The sequence below is a fragment of the Pelophylax lessonae genome, assembly GCF_965119305.1.
Source record: "Pelophylax lessonae genome assembly, chromosome: 7".
Classification (NCBI taxonomy): domain Eukaryota; kingdom Metazoa; phylum Chordata; class Amphibia; order Anura; family Ranidae; genus Pelophylax; species Pelophylax lessonae.
Genome location: NC_138774.1, coordinates 300,901,606 through 300,915,773, shown reverse-complemented (window position 1 = coordinate 300,915,773; position 14,168 = coordinate 300,901,606). Strand labels below are relative to the sequence as shown.

The 14,168-nt window shown below is 51.3% G+C and overlaps 1 protein-coding gene across 11 annotated transcripts in view; it reads left to right on the top strand.

Annotated features, from left to right (window-relative positions):
- Window positions 1-14,168, top strand: part of MED12 (mediator complex subunit 12) — a 132,284-nt gene that overhangs the window by 111,002 nt on the left and 7,114 nt on the right. For 8 of the 11 annotated variants that reach the window (XM_082263183.1, XM_082263182.1, XM_082263181.1 and 5 more), the window contains exons 37-39: window positions 4,783-4,927; window positions 5,017-5,207; window positions 13,775-13,852. In XM_082263183.1, coding sequence (XP_082119309.1) covers window positions 4,783-4,927; window positions 5,017-5,207; window positions 13,775-13,852 — 414 coding nt within the window. The remainder of the gene's footprint in view (window positions 1-4,782; window positions 4,928-5,016; window positions 5,208-13,774; window positions 13,853-14,168) is intronic. The other 3 variants (XM_082263177.1, XM_082263175.1, XM_082263179.1) reach the window with 1 other exon arrangement.

Here is a 14,168-nt window from a genome sequence, read left to right as displayed (position 1 = left end):
CTTAAAGTGATTTGTAAACGATCACATCATAAAACAACCCATTCAGTGTACAATAGAAATGAAAGGCAAAACATTTGTGTATAGAAATAAAAAAACATAAATCCCTTTTTTCCCCTTTATTGATAAGTGATCACATTCCCCCTGTTCTCAGCCTCATAGGAGCTGGGGGAGGGGGGGGGGAAGCAACAGCACACTGATCTTGCCAGTGGCTGTGCAGTGGAGGCGTGTCAGGACAAAAGGACAAGTCTGCTCATTGGATCTGCTCATTGGAGGAGAACACACAGAGTTCCCAGCATAGCAACTTGCCACACTGTGCTGTCGTGCTTAGTGGTGGTCAGTTTTATAAAGAAAGCAGATGGACTTGCAGGAACACCAGGGGTGTCATACAAAGGAAGCAATACAAAGAGAACAGGAGACCTCTTCATACCAGTACATGGGACAGCATACACATATTTGGGGGGGGGGGGGGGGGGAGAACAGGAGACCTCTTCATACCAGTACATGGGACAACACATATGGGGGGGGGGGGGGGTGGGGGGGGGTTAAGGAGAGAACAGGAGACTTCCTCATACCAGTACATGGTACAGCAGACACATATCGGAGGGGGGGGGGGGGGAGGAGAGAACAGGAGACTTCCTCCTACCAGTACATGGTACAGCAGACACATATCGGGGAGGATGGGGGGAGGAGGGAACAGGAGACTTCTTCATACCAGTACATGGTACAGCAGACACATATCGGGGTGGGGGGGGAGGAGGAACAGGAGACTTCTCCATACCAGTACATGGTACAGCAGACACATATCGGGGGAGAGGAGGGGAACAGGAACTTCCTCATACAGACATGGTACAGCAGACACATATCGGGAGGATGGGGGGAGGAGGGAACAGGAGACTTCTCCATACACAGACATGGGTACAGGCAGACACATATCGGGGGGGATGGGGGGAGGAGAGAACAGGAGACTTCCTCATACCAGTACATGGTACAGCAGACACATATCGGGGTGGGGGGGGGGAGGAGAGAACAGGAGACTTCTCCATACCAGTACATGGTACAGCAGACACATATCGGGGGGATGGGGGGAGGAGAGAACAGGAGACTTCCTCATACCAGTACATGGTACCGCAGGACACATATCGGGGGGGGGAGGAGAGAACAGGAGACTTCTCCATACCAGTACATGGTACAGCAGACACATATCGGGGGGTGGGGGAGAGAACAGGAGACTTCTCCATACCAGTACATGGTACAGCAGACACATATCCAGGGGGGGGGGAGAGAACAGGAGACTTCTCCATACCAGTACATGGTACAGCAGACACATATCGGGGGGGGGGGGAGAGGAGAGAACAGGAGACTTCTCCATACCAGTACATGGTACAGCAGACATATATGGGGGAGGGGAGAGAACAGGAGACTTCCTCATACCAGTACATGGTACAGCAGACACATATCGGGGGGGGGGAGGAGGAGAGAACAGGAGTCTTCCTCATACCAGTACATGGTACAGCAGACACATATCGGGGGGGGGGGGAGAGAACAGGAGACTTCCTCATACCAGTACATGGTATAGCAGACACATATCGGGGGGGGGGAGAGAACAGGAGACTTCCTCATACCAGTACATGGTACAGCAGACACATATCGGGGGGGGGGGAGAGAGAACAGGAGACTTCCTCATACCAGTACATGGTACAGCAGACACATATCGGGGGGGGGGCAGAACAGGAGACTTCCTCATACCAGTACATGGTACAGCAGACACATATCGGGGGGGGGGGAGAGAACAGGAGACTTCCTCATACCAGTACATGGTACAGCAGACACATATCGGGGGAGGATGGGGGGAGGAGAGAACAGGAGACTTCCTCATTCCAGTACATGGTACAGCAGACACATATCGGGGGGGGGGGGAGAACAGGAGACTTCCTCATACCAGTACATGGTACAGCAGACACATATCAGGGGGATGGGGGGAGGAGAGAACAGGAGACTTCCTCATACCAGTACATGGTACAGCAGACACATATCGGGGGGGGGGGAGGAGAGAACAGGAGACTTCCTCATACCAGTACATGGTACAGCAGACACATATCAGGGGGGATGGGGGGAGGAGAGAACAGGAGACTTCCTCATACCAGTACATGGTACAGCAGACACATATCGGGGGGGAGGGGGGGGAGGGAGAGAACAGGAGACTTCCTCATACCAGTACATAGTACAGCAGACACATATCGGGGGGGGGGGAGAGAACAGGAGACTTCCTCATACCAGTACATGGTACAGCAGACACATATCGGGGGGGGGGGGAGAACAGGAGACTTCCTCATACCAGTACATAGTACAGCAGACACATATCGGGGGGGGGGGGGGGGAGAGAACAGGAGACTTCCTCATACCAGTACATGGTACAGCAGACACATATCGGGGGGGGGGGGGAGAGAACAGGAGACTTCCTCATACCAGTACATGGTACAGCAGACACATATCGGGGGGGATGGGGGGAGGAGAGAACAGGAGACTTCCTCATACCAGTACATAGTACAGCAGACACATATCGGGGGGGGGGGGGGGAGAGAACAGGAGACTTCCTTATACCAGTACATGGTACAGCAGACACATATTGGGGGAGGGGGGAGAGAACAGGAGACTTCCTCATACCAGTACATAGTACAGCAGACACATATCGGGGGGGGGGGGGGGAGAACAGGAGACTTCCTCATACCAGTACATAGTACAGCAGACACATATCGGGGGGGGGGGGGAGAACAGGAGACTTCCTCATACCAGTACTGTACTCGTATGAAAATTTTAAAAAAAAATTCACTGGTAGAGCTTTCTTTTGGGTGTATTTGATCCCCCAGGGAGGGGGGGGGTGTTATTTTTTGCTGAACGAACCAAAAAGACTGAAAATTTTGAAAACAAAACCTTTTTCATAGTTTAAGTTTTGCAAACGGGTAATTTTTCTCCTTCATTGATATACACTAATAGGCTGCAATGATGGGTGGCACTGATAGGCTGCAATGATGGGTGGCACTGATAGGCTGCAATGATGGGTGGCACTGATAGGCTGCAATGATGGGTGGCACTGATAGGCTGTAATAAAGGTTATGGATAGGCTGCAATGATGGGTGGCAATGATGGGCGGCACTGATAGGCTGCAATGATGGGCAGCACTGATGGGGCTCTCAATGGCAGCACTGCGTGGCACTGATGCGCACTGTGTGGGACCGATGTCCCTCTAACAGAAGCCAATTAAAAAAAAAAAAAAAAAAAGCCGATAATCGGCTTCTGTTTACTTCCATGATCAGCTGTCATTGGCTGACAGCTAATCTTGTGGTAAAGGTTCGCTGTGATTGGCCCTTCACCTGATCACAGAGCGCACGAGAACATCGCGGGAACAGAAGGACTTCTATTTACACCCTCCCACCATTGTGAGCCCATGTTGTAGCCATTACACGGGCGCCAAGTAGTTAAAGCAGAGCTCCACCCAAAATGTGAAGCTCCACCCAAAATGTGAAGCTCCACTTGTCTGCCTAATCCCCCCCCCCCCCGGCTTCCATGTTTCAAAGGCGAACGCACGCAAACAGCGATGGTCCCACACGTGTGCGGCATCACAGCGAACGTCGGATCCCGGACACCAGGCCACCTCTTTACATCTAAAGTGGTAACCTGGAAAGGCTTCGCCTATGGATAGCAAAATTTGACATTTGTCGCCGTTTTGCGGGCGTGCGCAAGTTTTAAAGCGTTAACGTTTGCTATCTATTTAACATCATCCTTTTATATTTTACAAAAAAAATATTTGGTTTTGTATTGTGTTTTTTTTGCATTAAAATTCAAAGAAGTGTATTTTAAAAAAAAAAATAAAATTGCGTTTGAAAAAACCGCTGCGCAAACACTGTGCGACCTAAAAAAAATTGCAACGCCCACCAATTTATTCTCTAGGGCCTTTGGACACGGCGCGACCCCGATCTCGGTAAAAAAAACTGATGACGCGGCTCTTTATCCATGTGATCGGCTGTTTCCAATCACAGGGGATCACAACAAGGAAGCGCCGTTTTTCGGCTCTCCTCGGCTTACACTGACAAGAGTGTGAGGAGAGGAGAGCCAATCAGCAGCATCTCCTCACAGGGGAGACTGTACAGGTAATCGGGGAACTGATCATTAGTGTGGCCCCAGCAGTGCCCATCAGTGACGCCAGTCAGTGCCTGCTCATCAGTGGTGCCTATCTGTGCCCATCAGTGCTGCCTATTCATGCTCATCAGTGCTGCCCATCAGTGCTGCCCCTCTGTGCCCATGGGTGCCGCCCCTCTGTGCCCGTGGGTGCCGCCCCTCTGTGCCCATGGGTGCCGCCCCTCTGTGCCCATGGGTGCCGCCCCTCTGTGCCCGTGGGTGCCGCCCCTCTGTGCCCGTGGGTGCCACCCCTCTGTGCCCATGGGTGCCGCCCCTCTGTGCCCATGGGTGTGCCGCCCCTCTGTGCCCATGGGTGCCGCCTCATCAGCGCATATCAATGAAGGAGAAAAATGATTTATTTATAAAATGTACTGACCCGAAACGAAGAAAAACTTTTTTTCCAAATTTTTGTTTTTTTTTTTAGCAAAAAATAAAAAAAATACACCAAAAGAAAGCTCTATTTGTGTGGGGAAAAAAAATCATAAAAATGTTATATGTTAAGTGCCCGGTAGGCAAGGGGTTAAACATGAGGAAAGTCTTTCTTTATACCCGAGAAGCCGTTTTCTAGGTTGGCGTCATTCCTAACATTGGTTTTCTTACACACAGGATTTCGGACTCGGTGGAGGACGCCCCATGACTTATCAGATGGGAGTTCCCACTGACCTGCTGCATTCCCAGGGACCAGGATCAATATCACGCCTTCCCTATGGAACGCAGGGTGTATATACCCAGAACCAGCCTCTGCCCCCCGGTGAGCACCGCCTACCGCCCATCACATGGGTTGGCTGCCATTTCTTCATTTTACCATCCTGTATTCACTTGTTTTTTTCCTGAACTTAGGCGGTCCCCGTCTGGATCCATACCGCCCCCCGCGGATGAATATGGTGAAGGTGGTCCAGACTCGGCCTCCATATGGAAGTGTACCGCCTGGTGTGGGAGGGATGATGGATCCCTATAAGCCCATGTTGTGCCGGCCACAGAATGCCATCACCCAAGGACAGATACTAAGGCACCAACTGCAGGCCAAGCTGGTAAGTATGTGCCCCCCTCCCCTGATTACCCGGATACCCGTGCTGGGGATACCGGCACCCGCCATTGCCCAGCTTCTCTTCCCTTGTTAGCTGCCTGTTATGTTGATCCAAAAAAATACAAAAAGTTTTATTTACTGATCCAAAAGACATGAAAATCAGTTCTTGTTTCCTTGGTTTTTAGGGATCAGAAGTTGCTGAAGGTGGATATAGTGAAATTGGGGTTGGGGGGTTCCTATGCGCTACCACAGCAATAGACAACTATAAATTATAAAAAGTATAAGAGAGTAGCTGCTAGCATCAAATTTTCTCCCCACAATGAACTAAAAATTAAAATGTGTATACCAGTTAGCATATATTATTTATACATACGTGTAACGGAACCGCGACCCACACTGTGCTTGTGGGCTTCCGTCAGTATACGGCTTCCTCCCAGTCTTGTGGGCTTCCGTCAGTATACGGCTTCCTCCCAGTCTTGTGGGCTTCCGTCAGTATACAGCTTCCTCCCAGTCTTGTGGGCTTCCGTCAGTATACAGCTTCCTCCCAGTCTTGTGGGCTTCCGTCAGTATACGGCTTCCTCCCAGTCTTGTGGGCTTCCGTCAGTATACAGCTTCCTCCCAGTCTTGTGGGCTTCCGTCAGTATACAGCTTCCTCCCAGTCTTGTGGGCTTCCGTCAGTATATGGCTTCCTCCCAGTCTTGTGGGCTTCCGTCAGTATACGGCTTCCTCCCAGTCTTGTGGGCTTCCGTCAGTATATGGCTTCCTCCTAGTCTTGTGGGCTTCCTCCCAGTCGTGAACATAGATATCAGATTTTCCAGCCACCCCCTATACAAAGCTAGCCGACAACTTGGCTTGTACTGGAATCTTCTCCTTTATTGAACAGTTTCACACTCAATTTATACACACATGAGCCCCCCCCCCCTTACTGAACAAATTACCCCATCAGGTCAGGGGTTGCCTGATTACTTTATCGTATGCAGATGAAATTGTATACAGAAATAGAATTAAACACGGAACTGCGACCCACACTGTGCTTGTGGGCTTCCATCAGTATACGGCTTCCTCCCAGTCTTGTGGGCTTCCATCAGTATACGGCTTCCTCCCAGTCTTGTGGGCTTCCATCAGTATACGGCTTCCTCCCAGTCTTGTGGGCTTCCGTCAGTATACGGCTTCCTCCCAGTCTTGTGGGCTTCCGTCAGTATACGGCTTCCTCCCAGTCTTGTGGGCTTCCGTCAGTATACGGCTTCCTCCCAGTCTTGTGGGCTTCCGTCAGTATACGGCTTCCTCCCAGTCTTGTGGGCTTCCGTCAGTATACGGCTTCCTCCCAGTCTTGTGGGCTTCCGTCAGTATATGGCTTCCTCCCAGTCTTGTGGGCTTCCGTCAGTATACGGCTTCCTCCCAGTCTTGAGGGCTTCCGTCAGTATACGGCTTCCTCCCAGTCTTGTGGGCTTCCGTCAGTATACGGCTTCCTCCCAGTCTTGAGGGCTTCCGTCAGTATACGGCTTCCTCCCAGTCTTGTGGGCTTCCGTCAGTATATGGCTTCCTCCCAGTCTTGAGGGCTTCCGTCAGTATACGGCTTCCTCCCAGTCTTGAGGGCTTCCGTCAGTATACGGCTTCCTCCCAGTCTTGTGGGCTTCCGTCAGTATACGGCTTCCTCCCAGTCTTGTGGGCTTCCGTCAGTATACGGCTTCCTTCCAGTCTTGTGGGCTTCCGTCAGTATACGGCTTCCTTCCAGTCTTGTGGGCTTCCTCCCAGTCTTGTGGGCTTCCTCCCAGTCGTGAACATAGATATCAGATTTTCCAGCCACCCCCTATACAAAGCTAGCCGACAACTTGGCTTGTACTGGAATCTTCTCCTTTATTGAACAGTTTAACACTCAATTTATACACACATGAGCACACCCCCCCTCCCCCTTACTGAACAAATTACCCCATCAGGTCAGGGGTTGCCTGATTACATTATCGTATGCAGATGAAATTGTATACAGAAATAGAATTAAACACGGAACTGCGACCCACACTGTGCTTGTGGGCTTCCATCAGTATACGGCTTCCTCCCAGTCTTGTGGGCTTCCGTCAGTATACGGCTTCCTCCCAGTCTTGTGGGCTTCCGTCAGTATACGGCTTCCTCCCAGTCTTGTGGGCTTCCGTCAGTATATGGCTTCCTCCCAGTCTTGTGGGCTTCCGTCAGTATACGGCTTCCTCCCAGTCTTGTGGGCTTCCGTCAGTATACGGCTTCCTCCCAGTCTTGTGGGCTTCCGTCAGTATATGGCTTCCTCCCAGTCTTGTGGGCTTCCTCCCAGTCGTGAACATAGATATCAGATTTTCCAGCCACCCCCTATACAAAGCTAGCCGACAACTTAGCTTGTACTGGAATCTTCTCCTTTATTGAACAGTTTCACACTCAATTTATACACACATGAGCACACCCCCCCCCCTTACTGAACAAATTACCCCATCAGGTCAGGGGTTGCCTGATTACATTATCGTATGCAGATGAAATTGTATACAGAAATAGAATTAAACACGGAACTGCGACCCACACTGTGCTTGTGGGCTTCCATCAGTATACGGCTTCCTCCCAGTCTTGTGGGCTTCCATTAGTATACGGCTTCCTCCCAGTCTTGTGGGCTTCCGTCAGTATACGGCTTCCTCCCAGTCTTGAGGGCTTCCGTCAGTATACGGCTTCCTCCCAGTCTTGTGGGCTTCCGTCAGTATACGGCTTCCTCCCAGTCTTGTGGGCTTCCGTCAGTATACGGCTTCCTCCCAGTCTTGTGGGCTTCCGTCAGTATACGGCTTCCTCCCAGTCTTGTGGGCTTCCGTCAGTATACGGCTTCCTCCCAGTCTTGTGGGCTTCCGTCAGTATACGGCTTCCTCCCAGTCTTGTGGGCTTCCGTCAGTATACGGCTTCCTCCCAGTCTTGTGGGCTTCCGTCAGTATATGGCTTCCTCCCAGTCTTGAGGGCTTTCGTCAGTATACGGCTTCCTCCCAGTCTTGTGGGCTTCCGTCAGTATACGGCTTCCTCCCAGTCTTGTGGACTTCCGTCAGTATATGGCTTCCTCCCAGTCTTGTGGGCTTCCTCCCAGTCGTGAACATAGATATCAGATTTTCCAGCCACCCCCTATACAAAGCTAGCCGACAACTTGGCTTGTACTGGAATCTTCTCCTTTATTGAACAGTTTCACACTCAATTTATACACACATGAGCACCCCCCCCCCCTTACTGAACAAATTACCCCATCAGGTCAGGGGTTGCCTGATTACTTTATCGTATGCAGATGAAATTGTATACAGAAATAGCATTAAACACGGAACTGCGACCCACACTGTGCTTGTGGGCTTCCATCAGTATACGGCTTCCTCCCAGTCTTGTGGGCTTCCATCAGTATACGGCTTCCTCCCAGTCTTGTGGGCTTCCATCAGTATACGGCTTCCTCCCAGTCTTGTGGGCTTCCGTCAGTATACGGCTTCCTCCCAGTCTTGTGGGCTTCCGTCAGTATACGGCTTCCTCCCAGTCTTGTGGGCTTCCGTCAGTATATGGCTTCCTCCCAGTCTTGTGGACTTCCGTCAGTATACGGCTTCCTCCCAGTCTTGTGGGCTTCCTCCCAGTCGTGAACATAGATATCAGATTTTCCAGCCACCCCCTATACAAAGCTAGCCGACAACTTGGCTTGTACTGGAATCTTCTCCTTTATTGAACAGTTTCACACTCAATTTATACACACATGAGCACCCCCCCCCCTTACTGAACAAATTACCCCATCAGGTCAGGGGTTGCCTGATTACTTTATCGTATGCAGATGAAATTGTATACAGAAATAGCATTAAACACGGAACTGCGACCCACACTGTGCTTGTGGGCTTCCATCAGTATACGGCTTCCTCCCAGTCTTGTGGGCTTCCATCAGTATACGGCTTCCTCCCAGTCTTGTGGGCTTCCGTCAGTATACGGCTTCCTCCCAGTCTTGTGGGCTTCCGTCAGTATACGGCTTCCTCCCAGTCTTGTGGGCTTCCGTCAGTATATGGCTTCCTCCCAGTCTTGTGGGCTTCCGTCAGTATATGGCTTCCTCCCAGTCTTGTGGACTTCCGTCAGTATACGGCTTCCTCCCAGTCTTGTGGGCTTCCTCCCAGTCGTGAACATAGATATCAGATTTTCCAGCCACCCCCTATACAAAGCTAGCCGACAACTTGGCTTGTACTGGAATCTTCTCCTTTATTGAACAGTTTCACACTCAATTTATACACACATGAGCACACCCCCCCCTCCCCCTTACTGAACAAATTACCCCATCAGGTCAGGGGTTGCCTGATTACATTATCGTATGCAGATGAAATTGTATACAGAAATAGAATTAAACACGGAACTGCGACCCACACTGTGCTTGTGGGCTTCCATCAGTATACGGCTTCCTCCCAGTCTTGTGGGCTTCCGTCAGTATACGGCTTCCTCCCAGTCTTGTGGGCTTCCGTCAGTATACGGCTTCCTCCCAGTCTTGTGGGCTTCCGTCAGAATACGGCTTCCTCCCAGTCTTGTGGGCTTCCTCCCAGTCTTGTGGGCTTCCGTCAGTATACGGCTTCCTCCCAGTCTTGTGGGCTTCCGTCAGTATACGGCTTCCTCCCAGTCGTGAACATAGATATCAGATTTTCCAGCCCCCCCCATATACAAAGCTAGCCGACAGCTTAGCTTGTACTGGAATCTTCTCCTTTATTGAACAGATTCACACTCAATTTATACACACATGAGCCCACCCCCCTCCTGATCAAATTACCCCATCAGGTCAGGGGTTGCCTGATTACATTATCATATGGAGATGAAATTGTATACAGAAATGGAATTAACCTGAACTAATTATCTAGCCATCTTAACAGAATCCACATCACACCTCAATACACAGACAATAGAAAGAGCCTGTCTCTGACATTGAAGTACAATACACATTATCATAAGTGTAAACACAGAAGCCATTTGAAGCAATCCAAACCATTAAGTATCTGTCTGTCACTCCCAGTGACGGTGAGTACCGTCACAATACACATATTGTAAACGTAAAAAAAGTGTAACCATGTATTGTAAATATATATATTATACATCAATATCACTTGTTATACGTTTACAATATTCCTATGTATAAATAATTTATGATTGGTATACACATTTTAATGTTTAGTCGGTAGGAGCGCTGCATCCTTTTTGTACTTTCATCATTGCAGATATGGACCGCGGTGCCCAAACCTGTGGCCCCATGCAGTGTTTGAAGCACGGCCCTTTGGCCCCAACAGTCAGAGGGAATGTTTGAAAAGGGCCCCTTAAGGTGGTTGTAAACCTTCCAAATCCCTAGTGAAGTGAATGGCTTCGGGTGATACAGAGATTAACCAAATCCTCCTACATAAGTTGTACCTGTTTATCTGCACCCCTCTGTCCTGTACATCTGTTCAAAGTACTGCATTTATACAGTTTGAGAGGTCAGAAAAAGGGAGGGGGAAATCTGAAATTACGCAACTGGAGAGCTCTGAGAGCTGATTGGAGGGAAGGGACACACCCCCATCACACGGCACACAGGGACAGAGCTAAGGCTGTCAATCACAGGCTGTGTGCTGGAGATTACCATTTATTTCTTGGTGTCAGCAAAACTTGTCAGAAGTTACTCATGCAGATAGCAGAGGAAGAAGGGGGAGGAGTAGACTCATGCAGATAGCAGGGGAAGGAGGGAGGGAGCAGGAGACTCGTGCAGATAGCAGGGGGTAGGGAGCGGTAGACTCATGCAGATAGCAGGGGGTAGGGAGCGGGAGACTCATGCAGATAGCAGGGGGTAGGGAGCAGGAGACTCATGCAGATAGCAGGGGAAGGAGGGAGGGAGCGGGAGACTTATGCAGATAGCAGGGGGTAGGGAGCGGGAGACTCATGCAGATAGCAGGGGGTAGGGAGCAGGAGACTCATGCAGATAGCAGGGGGTAGGGAGCAGGAGACTCATGCAGATAGCAGGGGGTAGGGAGCGGTAGACTCATGCAGATAGCAGGGGGTTGGGAGCAGGAGACTCATGCAGATAGCAGGGGGTAGGGAGCGGGAGACTCATGCAGATTGCAGGGGGTTGGGAGCAGAAGACTCATGCAGATAGCAGGGGGTAGGGAGCGGGAGACTCATGCAGATTGCAGGGGTAGGGAGCAGGAGACTCATGCAGATAGCAGGGGTTAGGGAGCAGGAGACTCATGCAGATAGCAGGGGGTAGGGAGCGGGAGACTCATGCAGATAGCAGGGGGTAGGGAGCAGGAGACTCATGCAGATAGCAGGGGGGAGGGAGCAGGAGACTCATGCAGATAGCAGGGGGTAGGGAGCAGGAGACTCATGCAGATAGCAGGGGGTAGGGAGCAGGAGCCTCATGCAGATTGCAGGGGGAGGGAGGAGGAGACTCATGCAGATAGCAGGGGGTAGGGAGCAGGAGAGTCATGCAGATAGCAGGGGGAGGGAGGAGGAGCCTCATGCAGATAGCAGAGGGAGGGAGGAGACTCATGCAGATAGCAGGGGGTAGGGAGCAGGAGACTCGTGCAGATAGCAGGGGGAGGGAGGAGGAGCCTCATGCAGATAGCAGGGGGAGGGAGGAGGAGCCTCATGCAGATAGCAGAGGAGGGAGGAGGAGCCTCATGCAGATAGCAGAGGAGGGAGGAGGAGCCTCATGCAGATAGCAGAGGAGGGAGGAGGAGCCTCATGCAGATAGCAGAGGAGGGAGGAGGAGCCTCATGCAGATAGCAGAGGAGGGAGGAGGAGCCTCATGCAGATAGCAGATGGAGGAGCCTCATGCAGATAGCAGAGGAGGAGCCTCATGCAGATAGCAGATGGAGGAGCCTCATGCAGATAGCAGAGGAGGAGCCTCATGCAGATAGCAGAGGAGGAGCCTCATGCAGATAGCAGAGGAGGAGCCTCATGCAGATAGCAGAGGAGGAGCCTCATGCAGATAGCAGAGGAGGAGCCTCATGCAGATAGCAGAGGAGGAGCCTCATGCAGATAGCAGAGGAGGAGCCTCATGCAGATAGCAGAGGAGGAGCCTCATGCAGATAGCAGATGGAGGAGCCTCATGCAGATAGCAGAGGAGGAGCCTCATGCAGATAGCAGGGGGTAGGGAGCAGGAGACTCATGCAGATAGCAGGGGGGGGGAGGAGGAGCCTCATGCAGATAGCAGGGGGTAGGGAGCGGGAGACTCATGCAGATTGCAGGGGGTAGGGAGCAGGAGACTCATGCAGATAGCAGGGGGTAGGGAGCAGGAGACTCATGCAGATAGCAGGGGGTAGGGAGCAGGAGACTCATGCAGATAGCAGGGGGTAGGGAGCAGGAGACTCATGCAGATAGCAGGGGGTAGGGAGCAGGAGACTCATGCAGATAGCAGGGGGTAGGGAGCGGGAGACTCATGCAGATAGCAGGGGGTAGGGAGCAGGAGACTCATGCAGATAGCAGGGGGTAGGGAGCAGGAGACTCATGCAGATAGCAGGGGGTAGGGAGCAGGAGCCTCATGCAGATTGCAGGGGGAGGGAGGAGGAGCCTCATGCAGATAGCAGAGGAGGGAGGAGGAGCCTCATGCAGATAGCAGAGGAGGAGCCTCATGCAGATAGCAGAGGAAGGAAGCAGCAGACAGAAATGACACTTAGTGCTCTGGACTTAGATGAGTACACACTATAGAGGGATGTGCTTTGTTCAGATTTCATGTCTGAGGTTTACAACCACTTTAATAGTAGTAAAGTGTAGCAGTTTCATGCAGCATAGCCGCAGTCTCTGAAGGTTTCCCGTCCCATTATATCAGTCACTCCAGTAGAACAATCCTTGACGGTTTCCTCCAGCAAGTCTTCAGTCTGGGACAGTTTTCTGCAGCATTACATGCTGGCCCTTTGGAGACGTTGGGGGGCCACATTTGAGGCTGTCTTTACCTTGTGAGGTGACAGCCGCTGCTACAGACAGTGAGGGGGCGCCACTTTTCCGGATGTCCACAGCTTCAGATTGCCTTTAAAGCGACATCCTCACCAAATCAAAAAGATAAAATGTTACAAAGACCTCCAGTCTTCACGTTCTGGTGCAGCACCTGAAGAGTCCTCTCATTCCAGCGCTGTTCTGGGAAAGTTGTATTCATGCCCCCCCACCCCCCCCCCCCCCACGCTGGGCCCATGTCATGTGGTGCATTTGTTTCCATATTGCTTTAAAACCCAACTGCAGCCATTTGTTTTATACCAGAATGGGAAGGGATGGAGCGTCTGTCTGGTTTTTCTTTCCACTGTGTCCCCATTGGAGAGATTTCCCATCACTCAATGTGAGGACAGGAAGTTATAGAAAGCCTCTCCAGTAAAACGTCTTCCAGTATTAGAAGATCTGTCCGGTTCTTATTGCTGTCTGCACCTTCCTGTCCCGGTGACAACAACTCCCCTCATTACTTGTCCTGCTCTTCCAGGGACACAATAGCAGAAACAACACTAAAATAGAGGTTTGGTTAGAGTTGTACTTTAAGGCTGCTGTAGAGAAGAGTTGATGGCAGATCAGGGATTGGATATATCTCCATGTAGTCCATTTATTATCTCCTATTTCTTTCCTAAGCAGACACAGGGGATGATGGGCCAGCCTGTTCGACAGATGACCCCCACACCTCCATACGGTTCTATGACCCCTTCCCAGGTACGTCCTCTTCTCATTCACATTCCTGTCTTCTTTGGCTCATGTCAGATGATTAAAGGTGAACTCCAGACAACCTAAAGTGGAGGAAAAGCATAAGTCTAACTATTCTTAATGATGCCTTCCTGCCTCCCTCCTCCTTCCTCCCTCTTCCTTCCTCCCTCTTCCTTCCTCCCTCTTCCTTCCTCCCTCTTCCTTCCTCCCTCCTCCTTCCTCCTTCCTCCCTCCTCCTTCCTCCCTCCTCCTTCCTCCCTGCCTCCTTCCTCCCTGCCCCCTGCCTTCCTGCCTCCTTCCTCCCTGCCCCCTGCCTCCTTCCTCC